At 43.4% G+C, this 16403-nt stretch overlaps 1 protein-coding gene and 1 long non-coding RNA gene across 6 annotated transcripts in view; one reads left to right on the forward strand and one right to left on the reverse strand.

Moving 5' to 3' along the window:
• Positions 1 to 16403, forward strand: part of MCOLN2 (mucolipin TRP cation channel 2) — a 61072-nt gene that overhangs the window by 35241 nt on the left and 9428 nt on the right. For all 5 annotated transcript variants that reach the window (XM_043878044.1, XM_043878048.1, XM_043878046.1 and 2 more), the window contains exons 7-11: positions 1637 to 1736; positions 7234 to 7346; positions 8525 to 8674; positions 10074 to 10175; positions 10279 to 10401. In XM_043878044.1, coding sequence (XP_043733979.1) covers positions 1637 to 1736; positions 7234 to 7346; positions 8525 to 8674; positions 10074 to 10175; positions 10279 to 10401 — 588 coding nt within the window. The remainder of the gene's footprint in view (positions 1 to 1636; positions 1737 to 7233; positions 7347 to 8524; positions 8675 to 10073; positions 10176 to 10278; positions 10402 to 16403) is intronic.
• LOC122677792 lies at positions 11980 to 13652 on the reverse strand. The gene is made up of 4 exons (XR_006335918.1): positions 13542 to 13652; positions 13261 to 13351; positions 13089 to 13151; positions 11980 to 12032 (listed from the first exon to the last, which is right to left on the reverse strand). It is a non-coding gene; the product is annotated as an uncharacterized LOC122677792 (long non-coding RNA).

The raw sequence follows: 16403 nt of genomic DNA on the forward strand, positions 1-16403 counted from the left end.
ATATTTTTCCTGCTTTCTAAGGGAGGTCTTTGCAAATGTTGTAGCAAATGTTTTCAAACCTCAAGGCAGAAACTGCCCCCTTGAGCTGAAGGCCAGTCTGCAAAGCCGCAATTGCTGCAGCTTTTATTTTTGGACGGGTGGCCATGTGCCCTGGAATCCTTCCTTCCTACCTTCTTTCTTCCTTCCCTTCTTTCCTTCCTTCCTCCCTCTTTCCCCCTTCCTTCTCTCATGTTTAGTGATGGGCAAAACTGAATGCTAAACTGGATGTTATGTGTCGTTGCTGTTTTAGCAGTTTGGAAGTGTGCTTCATTTAACCACAATCGCTAAGTGCTCTCTGAGCCCCTACGAGGCAGCAGGCAGGGTGTCATGCTCTAGAGGTACCATGGCCCTCAGGAAGCTTATACCCTAGTGGGAAAGACAGATAGAAAAACAGGTCAACAAAGAAATAAAAGTAATTATAAGTTGTGATGTGTAAGTAGGGAAGAATGTCTGGAGCAGAAAGTAGCATGATTTATCTCCTGGAGTGACCTGCACATTGCAAAACGCATTATGAAATCCAAGGTGAAGAGCTTGGAGAGCTGAACATGTAGGTTCAGCTATGATTGAACCCATGATCACATCTATGATTGAACCCACAAGTGAGCATCTTTGAACACAAACCACGTGCATGCTACACATTCTCAGTGTAATCCAAGAATATCTCCATGACCACACCAGAGGTTAGAGAATTAAGCTCTACAAACCTCACTTCTGTACCTATGAGCTCGGACTAAACTCCCACTAGTCCTGCCATTCAAGGCCTCATTCCCTCCAGGAAGGCCCCGAACATGCTTCTCTTAAGTCCTAACATACTCTGTATATGTCACTTATACACTTTAAATGCTTGATATATAATGTGAAAGATTGAGGGCATTTGGAAATCTTAAATTCAAACCATAACCTTGGAGCAATCTTTGCCATATCTGAAAGCATTGTATGTAACACTTCTGAAAACATTATATATAGTGCCTGAAGCAAATAGAAAAATAATCTCTAGCATAGTAAAAGCCTAGAATCTCATACCCAAAGGACTAAATTGAAGCAAATGCTTATAAATTCCACTCAGGGTAATAAATGACATCTTTGTGTTCTCTTGTCAGAAATTGGTGGTGAATTCTCATTTTCGTTCCTCAGACCAGTTGGCTGTTTTGCATCAGGGTTTCTCTGAATCTGAATGTGGGTTTAGTAGAATTTCATGTATACACCCCTTGAACCAGCATCTTTTTGGCACCAAGGACCAGTTTCGTGGAAAACAATTTTTTCACAGACGGGGGGAGGCAGCACTCGGGAAGGATGGTTTTGGGGTGATTCAAGTGCATTACATTTATTGTGCACTTTATTTCTATTATTATTACATCAGCTCCACCTCAGATCATCAGACATTAGATCCTGGAGGATGGGGACTCCTGCTTTGGACCACAGTTTTTCATTAATAATAGGCAGCTATGAAGGGATCTTGTGAGGAGGACATTTTCATTGGTCTGATTCCTTTTGGATCAGCACACCGTTTGGATGCCATTGATGTTTTAAGCAGAACTGATCTAACGTGTCATACTTTGTGGTGGGTTGTAACCTCTTCATCTGTTTGTGTCTCTAGATTGTCTTTGACAATAAAGCTCACAGTGGCAAAATCAAAATCTATTTTAACAGTGATGCCAAAATCGAGGAATGTAAAGACTTGAAAATCTCTGGATCTAGTAAGTATGTTACATGCTTGCCCATTGTGGATTGTGAATGATCCTTAACACTTCATTTGGGGAATTTGGGTATATAAAGGGTTTACTTGGATGATAATAAGAAGAAAGAGCTCCAGAAAACCACACTTTGAATGTTTGCTTCTGTCAAGCATACTCTGAAGCTTTGCGTTTTTGTTCAGTTCAGCGAATGTGGATTATAGACCTCGTAGGAGAGGTTGTGTTGCCCAGAAGTTAGGAGCAGTTTCTAGAGCCTGACTGCCTGGGCTTGGATTTTGGTTCTGTTTCCTGTGTCTGTGATCTCGGACAAATTCCTTCGCCTCTCCATGTCACAGTGTCTCTCTCTGAAAAGTGAGAGTAACCGTAGTACTTACTTTCCAGGATGCTGAGTAGTCAATGAATGATTGTGTTAAGCCAGCACTGAGAGCCAGCGTTGGCAGACAGTCATTGCTAGCAGTCTGGGACAGAAAGAAAACACCTTCGTGAGGGACGCTGACATGCTTAGACTAGCTTGTCCTGGATCAGAGTAAGTGGTGGAGGCACAGCAAAGGTTCACTTTAACAGGGGCAGAGCAGGACGTACAGAACAGCAACACTTCTGGGAAAAGGTCTGATTTGCCCTGAGCCTGTGACAGTGGGGCAGGATCAAGGCCTTCAGAGCCCAGAGAGCAGCCTGCACAGACCTGGGTTGGTTACTCAGTCCTTACTCATAAGACACTTCTTGACCCACAGGCTCAAGTGGCCTCCTGAGACCCCTTTCTCATTGAGGGGTTTGGATGATGTTAACGATGGGTGGTCAGTGTTTTTTCATTTACAAGTTTTGTTTAACCGAACCTGCCTTGGACCAAATCTTAGAACAAAATAAAATGTAAAATACTTGTGGTTCCTGACCATTTTGTATTAGTTTTAAATTAGACTCATTTTGTGGCTTTTCAGCTATATAATACGTGTGTGTGTGTGTGTGTGTGTGTGTGTGTGTGTGTGCGCGCGCGCGCGCGCTCTTTGCGATCCCATAGGCTGTAGCCCACCATTCCTCTGACCATGGAATTTTTCCAGGCAAGAATACTGGAGTGAGTTACCATTTCCTCCTCCAGGGGATCTTTCCCACCAAGGGATCGAACTCACTCTCTTGTGTCTCCTGCACTGGCAGGTGGGTTCTTTACCATTCATGCCACCTGGGCAGATGATTCTGAAGTTTTGGCTTTGTAGTTCCATTTGCTGACTCAACCTCTGATCAGAATACACGCTTTTAGTTTCTGTTAAAAAATGGTTACTACTCCTCAGCCTTCTCCGTACAGAAAGGCACAGACCAGATGCGAATTTTCCAAGGCCACGTGTAGGCTGCAACTATTTTATGTGAACAAAGCTAACCCTGGTCGTATAGGAAATGTGGTTTGGAACAGTCATTTGACCAAATAAGTTAGTTAAACAGTTTGCCAGAACCCGGTTTCCTTCCTCCCCACGGGCACGCTGACCACACTGGCAAGTTTTCTCTGAGCCTTTACTCAGAAGAGAGGAGCTCTGGCTCCCTCTTGTGGCCAGTGGGGAGAAACACAATCTCACATCTAGAAATATTTACATATTCTTCTTCCAAAGCTGCGCCCTATAAAATCAGATTCCATGACCAGAAGAGAGCAAATTTAAAATAATTTGACAAGTCTTAGAAACCTGAAGTTTGGAAAGCAGCTTAGAAAATGGATTTTTTTTTTCTTCTATCTAGGAAGCTGTCTGGTGGATTGATTGCCCTGGTTTTGGGGGAGGGGAACAAAGGCAAGGGTGACGTCTTAGGGGGTCCTTGTGCTATTTGCAAAACATTCTGAGATTCATTCACATCCAGGCACTTCCCTTGACACTTCTCTAGCTTTGTCGTTAACTGTTGTCTCAAGGTGAAATAAAAGAAGATATCCAAAAAAAAGAGAGGATGACCATTTTCACATACAAACTCAAAGTTGCCTTTTACGACTTCTAATACCCATTCCCAGTACATCACTAACCTTCATGTTAACTTGATTTGTAAATGTAGCCATTTGAGCCTGGGAGCTGGAGGGGGTGTGTACTGACAGGCAGGACTCCCCGTCCACAGGTGATGTGACTGAATGTCTCAGGGGAAGGGGTCCAGTAAGTGTGTGAAGGGAGCTGGAGGGGGTGTGTACTGACAGGCAGGACTCCTGGTCCACAGGTGATGTGAATGAATGTCCCAGGGGAAGGGGTCCAGTAAGTGTGTGAAGGGAGCTGGAGGGGATGTGTGCTGACAGGCAGGACTCCCCATGAGAGGTGATGTGAATGAACGTCCCAGGGGAAGGGGTCCAGTAAGTGTGTGACGCGTTGGTCTGGGTCCCACAGGTGGCAGTGGTGGTGTGTGGGGGACTTCTCAGGGCCCTGGAAGGACTGGGTGGTGGGGTAGGATTTCCCTAACCAGGTTGCCAGAAGCAACTCTCTGGACTAGAGTTTTGCAGACCCAGTTTTGGGAACTGCTCTTGTGGAAATAACTTAGTGTCAGTAGAATAAGAAAGCAGTTATGATGTTTGGGCTTCCCTGGTAGCTCAAATGGTAAAGAGTCTAACTGCAATGCAGGAGACCTGGGTTGGATCCCTGGGTCAGGAAGATCCCCTGGAGAAGGAAATAGAAAGTCACTCCGGTATTCTTGCCTGGAGAATTCCATGGACAGAGGAGCCTGGTGGACTACAGTCCATGGGGTTGCAAAGAGTTGGACATGACTAAGCTACTAACATACACATGATGTTTATAAAATACTTTTTGTAACATATCAAACTAATCTCAATAAATCAAATTTTAAAAATATAATACTTATTTCTCTGTTATGAGGGATGATTTATCTTCTTAGTTCCAGGCCTCAGTTTTCTTAACTGTAAATAAGGCCCAATCCAAGCAGTCTTAGAGATTTTATTCTAGTTATAGGTCAGAAAGGAAGGTACTAGATGCTGTGCTTGCATTTTTTTAAAAAAGATTTCAGCCCTATCTTTCCAAGAACTGCCCCTATTCTCTCCAAAAAAAAAAATAAATAAATAATGATGGTCTTGGATTTGGTCAGGTTGTGTTCTTACCTACCTATTAGATAGTATCTCAAGATAACTTAAACTTGTGAAGTAGAAAATGCTAAAGAGGGAGGTAAGTGCTCCGTGTGAGACACTAACAAGGATCATTTGCCTGATTTCCTGACAGTGTATGAAAGTGCTACGGCTATGCTTCCATGTGGTACCCACGGCACCCAAAGCTGAGCAAGGCTAGCCAACTCGCTCAGTGAATTACTGAATTTACTAGCTGCCATACACATAGCCCACTGGATGAGCTGCTCTCAGACACGTGCCGAGATGCTCACGCCGTTATTATCTCTAAATCTGTGGACACGCTCCCGTCTTCCTCTTCAATGCCTTCTCTGCAGAGGTGTCTCTGTGGAGCACCCTGACTTCAGACGCTCCTGAAGGTTGCCTGTCCCCAATCCTGCTTCCTGCTCCCCTGGCCTTTCTCCATCTGGTTCCTGAGTGTGTCTCCTCTCCTAATTCCCAGACATTGCCACCCTGCTGCCCGCAGCCCTCATCCTTCCTAGTCTGCATTCCTGTCTGCCATCTCTGATTGGCTGAAGCCCACGGTTTTAGTCGCCACCAAGTCGTCCTCTCCTGTCATGAATGTCCAGACTGAGCCAGTGGACCCAAGACCGAGAAGAGGTCCTCGGTCAGTCCTTCCTTACTCCCTAAGTCCCACTGAGTCTCTCTTCTTCATCTCTTGCTGCCTTGTGCCTTATCCTGCTGTGTCTTCTCTGCCTCTGACGTTGCTCAAACCTTCACAGATTCCAACTTAGATTATGGTCATCTGCTTATGTTCTGCTGGGGTCACAGTACTGATCTGTAAGCATGCTGAAGCATTATGCTAAGCACAGGCATTGTAGTGTTGAACAAAATATATCCAGTCCCTGCTTCCCAGAACCAATCATGTAGTGGGGAAGATGAACATCGAATGGTATAGTAACTGCTGTGTTTGTTATTATGTGTATGGGGCAGTTCTAGGTGCTTTCGTATATGAACTTACTGGATCCTCATGATAGCCCTCTAAAATAGGTTTTTTTTTTTTTTTCATTGTACCCATTGTTTTGGATGAGGAAACTGAGGCAACTTCCCCAAGACTCCACAACTTCTGAGTGCAGAGTCGAGATTCAGAGCCAGGTCTCAGGCTCCAGAGATTGTCCTTTTTCATTTTATACTGTCTCTGTGCGCCTTGCTGCGCTGTCTTTGAATATGCAACTATGAGTTCAGTGCCCATCAAGCAAAGGGGAGTGAATGGAGCTATAGGTGTGTACACCTGTGGATAGGGCTATGATAGGGTTTGGAGGGAAGGGTTAATAGGGATGGGAATTTAGGGGATTCTGTTCTGAGGAGGAAAATACTCAAGGCTGAATAATCCCCGTGCGTGATGGGCAGAGGTGCAATGTCCCTGCGGGGAGAGAGGGAGAGGGGCAGAGGGAGAGAGAGAGAGCGCGGAGCAGGGAAGAAGGAAGACCAGAGTGGCCTCAGGGTGGAGGAGCTGGGGGCTGGGAGAACAGCAAGCTGCCAGTGACGAGAGCTGTCGTTGGGATTTAGGTCAACACCACAAAATCTGAGAGAAGCTCAGCTTATAGTTTGGTCTTCCTCTAGTACACTCCCTGTGCTACTGTGTGTTCCAGGATCCAGATCTCAATGCTCTGTGGTGACTAAATGTGAAGGAAATCTTAAAAAAAAAAAAAAAAGAGGGGGGATGTATATATATGTACAGATGATTCACTTTGCTATACACTTTGTAAAGCAACTATACTCCAAAACAATAGAGACACAAATCTGATTACTACTCTCTGTACTTTCATTCCAAGTGGTTGTTTTTCCCACATGTAAGAAGAGCTTATGGAATTGCCACTCTTTGCTGGGAAAGTGCGTAGTAAGATTGAGAAGCAGAAACGGGGATTTTGAGTGGTGGATTTTAAAATGTTTGTGCTGTGCCTAGTTAGTTGGTCAGTCATGTCTGACTCTTTGCGACCCCATGGACTGTAGCCCTCTGTCCATGAAGATTCTCCAAGCAAGAATACTGAAGTGGACTGCCATGCCCTCCTCCAGGGGATCTTCACAACCCAGGGAAGCCCTTTAAAATGTTTGTTCCCTCATTAATGGAGAACTTATGTTTTTGATTTTGTGTGAGAGAACTCAAGAGTATGTCAATAGTTTTGCCTCTTTTGAATAGGGTCCAAATGGACCACCTTCTATTGAATTCTACTCTACAGTAAATATTTATAAATACATTTTAGTATATCTGTTAAGAATGTATATGATTTTAAATGTGTAATTCGACATCAGGGAATGATTGCCTTGTTTGTGAACCTCTGAATGAATGCAGTGTAATTTGTTTCTGATGTTGAAGCATTTATCATTTGGTCTTATTTTCCAGGTGCCATATTGTTTGGAAATTATTCCCAAGTAAGGTGTGTTTGACGTTTGAATTCTGTTTTTGTTTCTCAGTTCAGAAAAACACTCAGTATGTCCTGGTGTTTGATGCATTTGTCATTGTGATTTGCTTGGCATCTCTTATCCTGTGCACAAGATCCATTGTTCTTGCGCTGAGGTTACGAAAGGTAAATGTGTGTTGGAATATTCTCCCTCCCTTCCTGACCTCGGCTTTCAGCTTGTCCAAACAGTGGGGCCTTGACGTCGGGTTATCCTGCCCTATCTGGGGCCTTGACTAAATTAAATTCCTTTGAGTGATTGTCCTCCAACAAGGCATTAATCAACCTGGGGTGTAGAGAGTGAGTCCAAGTTCCTGGCATGTCAAGTAGAATCAGACAATTATCCTGCTTCAATCTGAGCACAGCAGTGAACTTCTCAAGATTTTGAATGCTTCTAGAATAAATGAGACCCTTTTAAATTCAAGAGTGATCTTAAGAACAGGGTAATAGCATGTGTGGGTTTCATCTTTTGTCTTCAGATCAGAGTTCATTTTGACAGGAAGGCATGGTAAATGAGTTATAATGATACATAAGGTATGTTATCCTATTTTTTAAAATAGTTTTAAAATTCTCCCCTGAGGTTCCTTTTACCTTTTTACCCTTAGGACTCTCGTGACCACATACTCTAGCACAAATTTTATCCCGGTGTGTGGCTCATGTATAAACACAGACTAGGGTCAGTGGAAGTAGGAAGTCATCAGAATACCACACGTGGAGCAAGAAAAACGGTCTTCATTCTATTTTCTACTTCTTGACCTGTGTCAGTTTATTTTGTAAATACCCAGTTCTCTTACCCACCCACCCCCACCCCAAGTCCCTTGATATTCTGAATCCAGCGTCAGGGTCTGGGTTCTGCCAACGAGAGTGTGGGGCGCTGGGAGCCCACACCTGGGAGCTGGGCCACCTGGACTCAAGGCCTGGCTCGGCTGCTCCATGTCTCAGTTCTTTCCTCTGAAAGGAAGGGTCCGTGGCGCCTAGTTCGTAGGGTTGTTGTCTGGTTGAATGTGTTGGGAATATGTCAGGCGTTTGGAATGGACTCTGTGTCAGCTGTTTCAACAAGAGTCTGTTGGAGTGAGAGCGCGGCATTGGGTGTTGGAGTCACTCAGTTTATTGGCGTTCTCGCCTCCAGCCAGGGTAGATGGCGGGGGGACGTGTGGGCTGTTATCTGTACCCTCCAAGTGAGAATCCATCCTGTTGGAAAAGGCAGTGTCATGCCATCAGACTTGAAAGAGCTCTGTTCTGCACTTTTTTCCTTCCAGAGGCCAGTGCAGTTTGTTAGAAATGATTTTTTTTTTTTTTGGCTGCAGAGATTCCTAAAGTTCTTCCTGGAGAAATACAAGCGACACGTGTGTAATGCCGACCAGAGGGAGTTTATCAACCAATGGTATATCCTGGTGATTATCAGTGACCTCCTGACAATAAGTGGGTCCGTGTTAAAAATGGAAATTAAAGCCAAGGTGAGGGCAACCCATTTTAAATCTTTGGCTCTTTCTATTCTTTTGGGTCTCACATACTCTTAAGATATGTAGTGATTCTCATGTTTTCTCTTTTGTCACATCCATAAAACTGAAGCCTCCTTTGACCTGGTTTTTGGTGAGCGGAAAATGAGGAGGTGGATGTTCTGTGGAAGGTGATATTCCCATGAATGTCCTCTCGGGAACTTGGCAGCATCTTCAGAATAGGAATTGAAGTGTGAGAGGATTGATTGCTTGGTCAGGCTTTATTTATTTTTTTAAGTTGCAAAAAGCAGCCTCTGACCCTTGATCCAATCACGCCGTGAGCCAGGGGTGCTCACCCATGACTGATGGGGATTCTGAAAGAGGTTTTATTTGAGGATGATTTGAGTGCCTCTAGTTGCCTGGCCCTTGGGTAACTTAGTTGATTTAGTCTCCCAAGTCTTGACTCCTCCCCTTGATGCTCTGCCGTCAGTTAGCAAATCTTACCAGCCTTCCCTCCTGACCTCTAATACCTCCCTCTCATCCATGGCAGCTGCTCCGCTTCCTTCAGGCCGTCTTCCTCTCTGGTCTAGATCTTCTCTTTGCTGCGGCTCCTCCTCCCGCCACAGCTGTCTCCTCACTGTTGCTCTGCCTTCAGCCTTGTACCCCTCGGACCCATCCACCCAGCCGTCAGAGTCATCTTTCTGGCGTCTGTCTTGCAGTGACAATCCTTTCTGCCTCAGAAACCCCCTCTGTGATGAAGTGGCCTTCATTCAGTGTGGTCTCCAGGGTCCCCATCGTCCAGCTCTCCCTCCCTCTCCCACCCCCGCTTTCTCTGGCCTGTCGTGTGGGGCCCCCCGCCCGAGGCCCTGGCTCAGCCTCTGTTGACTTGCAAGGCTCTCCCGGCCTGTCCACCAGACCCACCACTCGGGTCACGCCCGTGGGAGCCCAGTGTGACAAGTCCGGCCCTGTGCCTCTCACTGCACATAGCACATTATATTAGAATTGTGTTTGTGCGTGTGTCTCTTCAGTTAGACCTGGGAGTCCTTGAGAGCAGGAACTGTTAGCACGTCATGCTGGGGCTTTCTTTTAAAAGTGTTAATAGCTGGAAGGTATTGTTTGATATTTAGCAAACATCACTAGTTTATATGCTTTAATGCCTAAGTCAGTGGTAAATGCAGTCTCTAGTTCAGAGTATTGTTTGAACAAAGATTTAGTTCAACAAATTGCAATACTAAAAGGAAACGAGAAACGCATTTGGAATTGTGCACTCTTATTAATTTTCTTCTTCAGTTTAAAAACTCTTAGAATCACTATAGAGAGGCAGGCAGATCATTCTTTTCCAGTCAGTTTCAAGCGAGGTTCCTGAGCTGAGTGGAATAGAATATTTTACTAATACGTCTGTTTTTTCATTTCCTAGAATCTCACAAACTACAATCTGTGCAGCATTTTGCTTGGAACGTCTACGCTCTTTGTCTGGGTTGGCGTCATCCGATACTTGGGTTACTTCCAAGCCTATAATGTAAGGATGTGCGGCACCACTGGGATTCAGGTCCACTTCTTTGGGATCTATTAGCTACTTTTTAATAACTCCCATTCTGCTGTTTTGTGTTTTTTATTTTCAGGTGCTCATTTTAACAATGCAAGCCTCGTTGCCAAAAGTTCTTCGCTTCTGCGCATGTGCTGGTATGATCTATCTGGGTTACACCTTCTGCGGCTGGATTGTCTTAGGACCATATCACAACAAGGTATGTAGTCTAATTCTTCCTCCTGCACACGAGGCACTTGGGACCCTTAAAAGTGGGTTTCAGGACTTCCCTGGCAGTCCAGTGGTTACGACTCCACACTTCCAATTCAGGGGACTTGGATTGCACCCCTGGTCAGGGAACTAAGATCCCACAGTGCTCACAGCATGGCCAAAAGAATAAGTAAAATGTTTTTTCTTAAGTAGGTTTCTAGCATTGACCTTCATCCCACTTCTCTCTAGCACATACGCTTGACATCAGTGAACACATATCTTTGCATTAGTTTTCCTTTTCTTTCCCTTTCCTGGATGTTGAAGTGACTTTAGGATATTAAAACAAGAACGGCAGGAATCCGGAGAGCACATTTATTTCATGGTTGTCTGGGTCTGGCTTAAGGGGTCACATGTTGACCCAGCTGGACACCACATAAGAAGTGTTAGGACATGAGATCACTATAATAAAAATGAAAGTTAAGTAAGGAAAAGCACTTCAAAATCCATTTAACTCAAAGGGTTACAGTTTTCATCCAGATTAACTGAGGAGGATGGAGGAGGATAAAGACTGCCCGGAATGACCACAGTAGTTATGATTAGAAAGGTAACACATCTTGCCTTTGCAGGGGGCTTTGATTTCAGCATCATCTTACTGCCGTATTAAAGTTCAGTATCTGAATTCTCAACTATTACTGGGCTGCAGTCAGTATCATAATTTCAGGGACAACAAAGTTATGTTCAGATATTCTTGTTTTTTCTTTTTAAATGATTTTATTTATTTACGGCCGTGCAGGGTCTTCAATGCTGTGTGGGCTTGTCTCTGTTGCAGTGAGCAGGGGCTTCTCCCTAGTCGTGGTGTGTGGGCCTCTCATTGCCAAGCACAGGCTCTAGGATGCTTGGGCTTTGGTCGTTGCAGCACCTGGGCTCAGGAGTTGCAGCTCCCAGGCTCCAGAGCACAGGCTCCGCAGCTGTGGCCCAGGAGCTTAGCTGCTCCAATGCACGTTGGGATCTTGCTGGACCAGGGATGGAACTCGCATCTCTTGCATTGGCAGGTGGATTCTTTAACACTGAGCCGAAGCTCTTGGGCAAATTTTAGATTCTAGTTTTCTACACACGTATCTGGTTAGAGAGGCCAGGATCAAGAAGCCTGGGAGCTGGGAATCCTCAGCCATAGTTTTGGCTCTGCCGTCAAAAGCTCTGGGGCCTTTGGCGAGCATCTCAACTTTCCTGAGACTGTTTCCTCCCCTTAAAAATGACTGGATGCTTGCTCAGTTGTGTCCAACTCTTTGCGACCCCATGGACTGTGGCCCACCAGGCTCTGTCCATGGGATATCCCAGGCAAGAGTACTGGAGTGGGTTGCCATTTCCTTCTCCAGATGTTCTTGTTTTAAAATGATAAATTTGATTCAAAGATATAGCAGGAAATGAAATTTGGTAGGCTTTGTTTTCAAACCAAAAAAGTAAAAGCAATGATTGCATCTTATAGTTTTTTTTCCACAGGCCTTTGGCAGTTGGGACAATAGAAACAACAAAAATAAAAATAATAGCAGCTAACACTTGAGGTAATGCTAAGCGTTTCTCTCTTCTCTTTCATTTAATTTTGTCAACAGCCCAGGGTACTGTCATCTTGACTTAGATGTCCTACAAGGAGAAAAGTAAAGATGTAAAGGATTGTATTGACACTGGTATATACAACTCAGCTTTAAATCTTGACCTTGATAGTCACATTAAAAAAAACCATGATCAAATCTGGTTTATAAACTCGTCACAAAAATTGAGCAATCCATAAAACTCAAACTTTTGGTATTGTCCTACTAAAATAAATCCTAGTAACTTGGAATCTACCCAGACTTTCTCCTCTTTAAGCATTACATTTAATTTGTCCAAAGAGAATTACCATTTTCCTACCTGAGAAACTGTATAGTCAACAAAGTGAACCATCTCTGGGTTATTAGCAAATCTTGATCATCTTACTGCTCTTCCAGTTCTATCCCACTGATTTAAACGTGACTCATCAGTAAAAACTGTTCTTTGATATGATCTCTCTGATCTGGAGAATTTACTGTCTTCGTGCCCAGGAAAAGTAACTCTTCTTCCTCACTGGCCTCGCGGTCTGAATGCTTTGCCACATTTTGGTCACTAGAGGGCAGTGTTGCACCATGTGGAATAAATACTGCTCTTCCGCAGCCGGTGAATTCATCCAGTGATCCTGAGGCCGTTAATGGTTCTCTACCTTCCCTGCTGGCACCAGTGGTAAAGAACCCGCCTGCCAATGCCGGAGACTTAAGAGACGCGGGTTCGACCCCTGGGTCTGGAAGATCCCCTGGAGAAGGGTATGATGGCAACCCACTCTAGTATTCTTGCCTGGAGAATCTCCATGGACAGAGGAGCCTGGTGGGCTACAGTCCCTGGGGTCGCAAAGAGTCAGGCACACATCTTCCCTATCCCATCATTGTTCTGGAAGATGCTCAGAAATGTTGCTTTAATTTTACTAAACTAGCTACCATTCTCAAGGGCTATGTGCTACCTAGTTAAAGTGCCCATGTTCTTTACCTCCCTTGCTCTGTTAGCCCTCCCCTTAACCCTGTGAGAAATATTATTATCTTTTGACAGAAAATAAGGATCTTAATATGTTAGATTCCTGGGGTTGAATAGTTAGTGAATGGCTGAGAGGATTCACACCCAGGTCACCTTTACCTTAATACACATCCTTTGACCAATAAGCTGAAGGCTTTTCTTCTTTTCTTTTCTTGGCATTACCTAAAACAAATCATTACAAAAGAGCATTTAGTCTGACTCAAGAGTGGCCCAACCATGAGAGGAAAGCCGAGTCATCAGTCTTATTTCTTTCAATATGTGTCAAGGTTACCTTGTGAATGATGGTGTTCTTTGCTTTGTGAGTCTTGACTGTATTTTCACATCTTCAGTTCTGTCCTTTCAAAGGGTCCAGAGGATCAGCACTATCCAAGAAAAATATGAGAGCTACAAATGAGAGCCATGTCTACACTTTAAAATTTTTTCTAGTAGCCACGTTAAAAGCTTTTTTAGAGAAATGGATGAAATTGAATTTAATTATGTGTTTTATTTCACCCAGTATATTTAAAATATGACTCCAGCCTGCAGTCAGTATAAAACATTGAGATATTTTACCTTCCTTTCTTAGGCACTGAGTCTTTGAGATCTGGTGGGCATTTTGTCCCGACAGCACATCTCGGTCTGGACTGGCTGTTGATCAGATGTTCCATAGTCACCGGAGCTGGTGGTGGCCACATTAGACATGTCACCTCTTGGCTTACGTCTCTTAGTTAACGCCAGTCTGTTACTTCTCCCCTGGAGGAGTAGAGAGATAAGAACTGTATCTCTGGGGTTGTATAGCAGGTCTGTTTATGGCTTCTATCTCCCATTCCTAACCACGCTGATATATTCAGAAAACACAGAGTTGAGTTAATTCAGTGGATGCACTGCTCAATAGTCAGAGAAAACCTTCACTTTCGTTCTAGACTTCTGTCTTTTTCTTCTCTATATTACGTCTTCTTTGAGTCTAAAGTTAGAATTGTTTACTACCCCTGCACATCTCTCTCCAAACCAATCCAAATGGTCAAAAATTTCAGGTTCTGCCAGTCAGTCACTATCTGTTAAATCAGAAGACCTTCAAGTATTGCCTGAAAGCTTGAAAAATGGCACCATAGTGAGCATTTTCTAGAATTTCTAGAATCACAGCTAGCTTGGGTGTAGAAGCTCAATCGTTCTTTAAACAAACAAACAAAAGAACTCTAAAGAGAAGGTATCAGAAAAACCAGAATTTCACCCTGATGCTTGTCTGGCAGCAGGAATCCCACATTTTAGCTCCTGGGTTTCCTGTTAGACATCAGATTTCAATGGTTCAGCTGAAAGAGAATGAAAATACAAGTGTCCTGCCGACATTTACTCCAGCACTAATGGACATTGGCACAACGCCCTTTCAAAATGTGTGAGCTTGGCGGGCTGGAGCCTGTTGCTGTTTAATAATTCAAAAAGGACTGGAAGAACATAACTGTAATGTAGCTTTGACGTTTCCAGAGTACTTTCTGAGGAATATACCACAGTCTTGCATTTATTGTCTCCATTTTGCAAATGAAAAGACAAAGCATTGAAAAATCACTGGTCTTGGCTGACGCCATTGGTAAAAGTTCAGTGGCCCCTGAGCTACACCTTCTCGCTCTCAAGGCCTCTGGTTTTAGCCAAGCACCTCTCTTATTCAAAACAACTATTAGCTGGTTAAAACATTTTATGTGAATGCTACATGAGACTCTTAGCACCAACTCTTGAAGCAAATTTTTATGTCACTCTCTGACATAAGCCATTGCAAATTGTGCTTTCATTCACATGAAAGTTCTTTTTGGTTCAATTGAAAAATTATCATTTGTGGAACAAATGCTTGGGTTTTCACTGTGGTAGCCTGGAGCCCGTGGAGACGTTTTATGGAGATATCCATTTGATATTTATTCAACATCTACTGTGCCCCCGACACTGTCGGATCCTTCTAGCCCAAATTCTTAGAGGATGGGACCGTGGATTATTGCTCTTTGCATTCCTCATGTCGCGTGTGGTACATAGAACATGGTAAAGGGCTCAGCAAGTTTGCTGAATGACAAGAAGCAGAGACGTAGCAGAACCTGCTTTCTCGGGACTTATACGCTTGCAAGAACCAAAGCAATTTCCTAGGAATGCATTTATAGCCTGGAAGCACAATAGCACCTTATTTCTCTTTACCTTGGGTATTTTTTTAAATCTCTATTTTTAAAAAATTGAAGTAAGGTTGATTTTGAGAAGGAAATGGCAACCCATTCCAATATTCTTGCCTGGGAAATCCCATGGACAGAGGAGCCTGGCGAGTTACAGTCCATGGGGTCGTAAAAGAGTTGGACACAACTTAGCAACTAAAGAACATAATTGATTTACAGTGTTTCAAGTGTACAGCAAAGTGATTCAGTTATACAAACGCACACACATATATGTATTCTTTTTCAGACCCTTTCCCACCATAGGTTATCACAATACATTGAATACAGTTCCCTATGCTATATAGTAGGTCCTTGTTTATCTGATTTATATATAGTAGTGTGTATCTGTTAATTCCAGTTTCCTAATTTATCCTCCTCCCCGTTTCCCTTTGGTAACCATAAGTTTATTTTCTATGTCTATGAGTCTATTTCTGTTTTGTAAAGAAATTCATTTATATTTTAGGTTCCATATGTACGTGGAATTCACATATAAGAGATATCAGGTGATATTTGTCTTTCTCTGTCCAACTTACTTAGTATGATAATCTCTAAGTCCATCCATGTTGCTGGAAATGACATTATTTCATCTTTTTATAGCCGAATAATATTCCATTTTATATATATATATATATATATATATACTTTATCCGTTCATCATTTGGGTTGCTTCCATGTCTTGGCTGTTGTAAATGCTACAAACATTGGAAATCACATATCTTTTTGAATTAGAGTTTTCTCTGGATATATGCCCAGGAGTGGGTTTGGACCTGCCATACTGTTCTCCACGTTAGGTATTTTTAAAGCTCGTTTATTAAACTATGGATCTTGGCCACTGAAACTAGCTCACAGCCACTTTTTTTTTTTTTTTTTTAAATTTTTTATTAGTTGGAGGCTAATTACTTCACAACATTTCAGTGGGTTTTGTCATACATTGATATGAATCAGCCATAGATTTACACGTATTCCCCATCCCGATCCCCCCTCCCACCTCCCTCTCCACCCGATTCCTCTGGGTCTTCCCAGTGCACCAGGCCCGAGCACTTGTCTCATGCATCCCACCTGGGCTGGGGATCTGTTTCACCATAGATAGTATACATGCTGTTCTTTTGAAATATCCCACCCTCACATTCTCCCACATAGTTCAATAGTCTGTTCTGTATTTCTGTGTCTCTTTTTCTGTTTTGCATATAGGGTTGTCGTTACCATCTTTCTAAATTCCATATATATGCGTTAGTATGCTGTAATGTTC

The sequence above is a fragment of the Cervus elaphus genome, chromosome 20, assembly GCF_910594005.1.
Source record: "Cervus elaphus chromosome 20, mCerEla1.1, whole genome shotgun sequence".
Taxonomy (NCBI): Eukaryota; Metazoa; Chordata; class Mammalia; order Artiodactyla; family Cervidae; genus Cervus; species Cervus elaphus.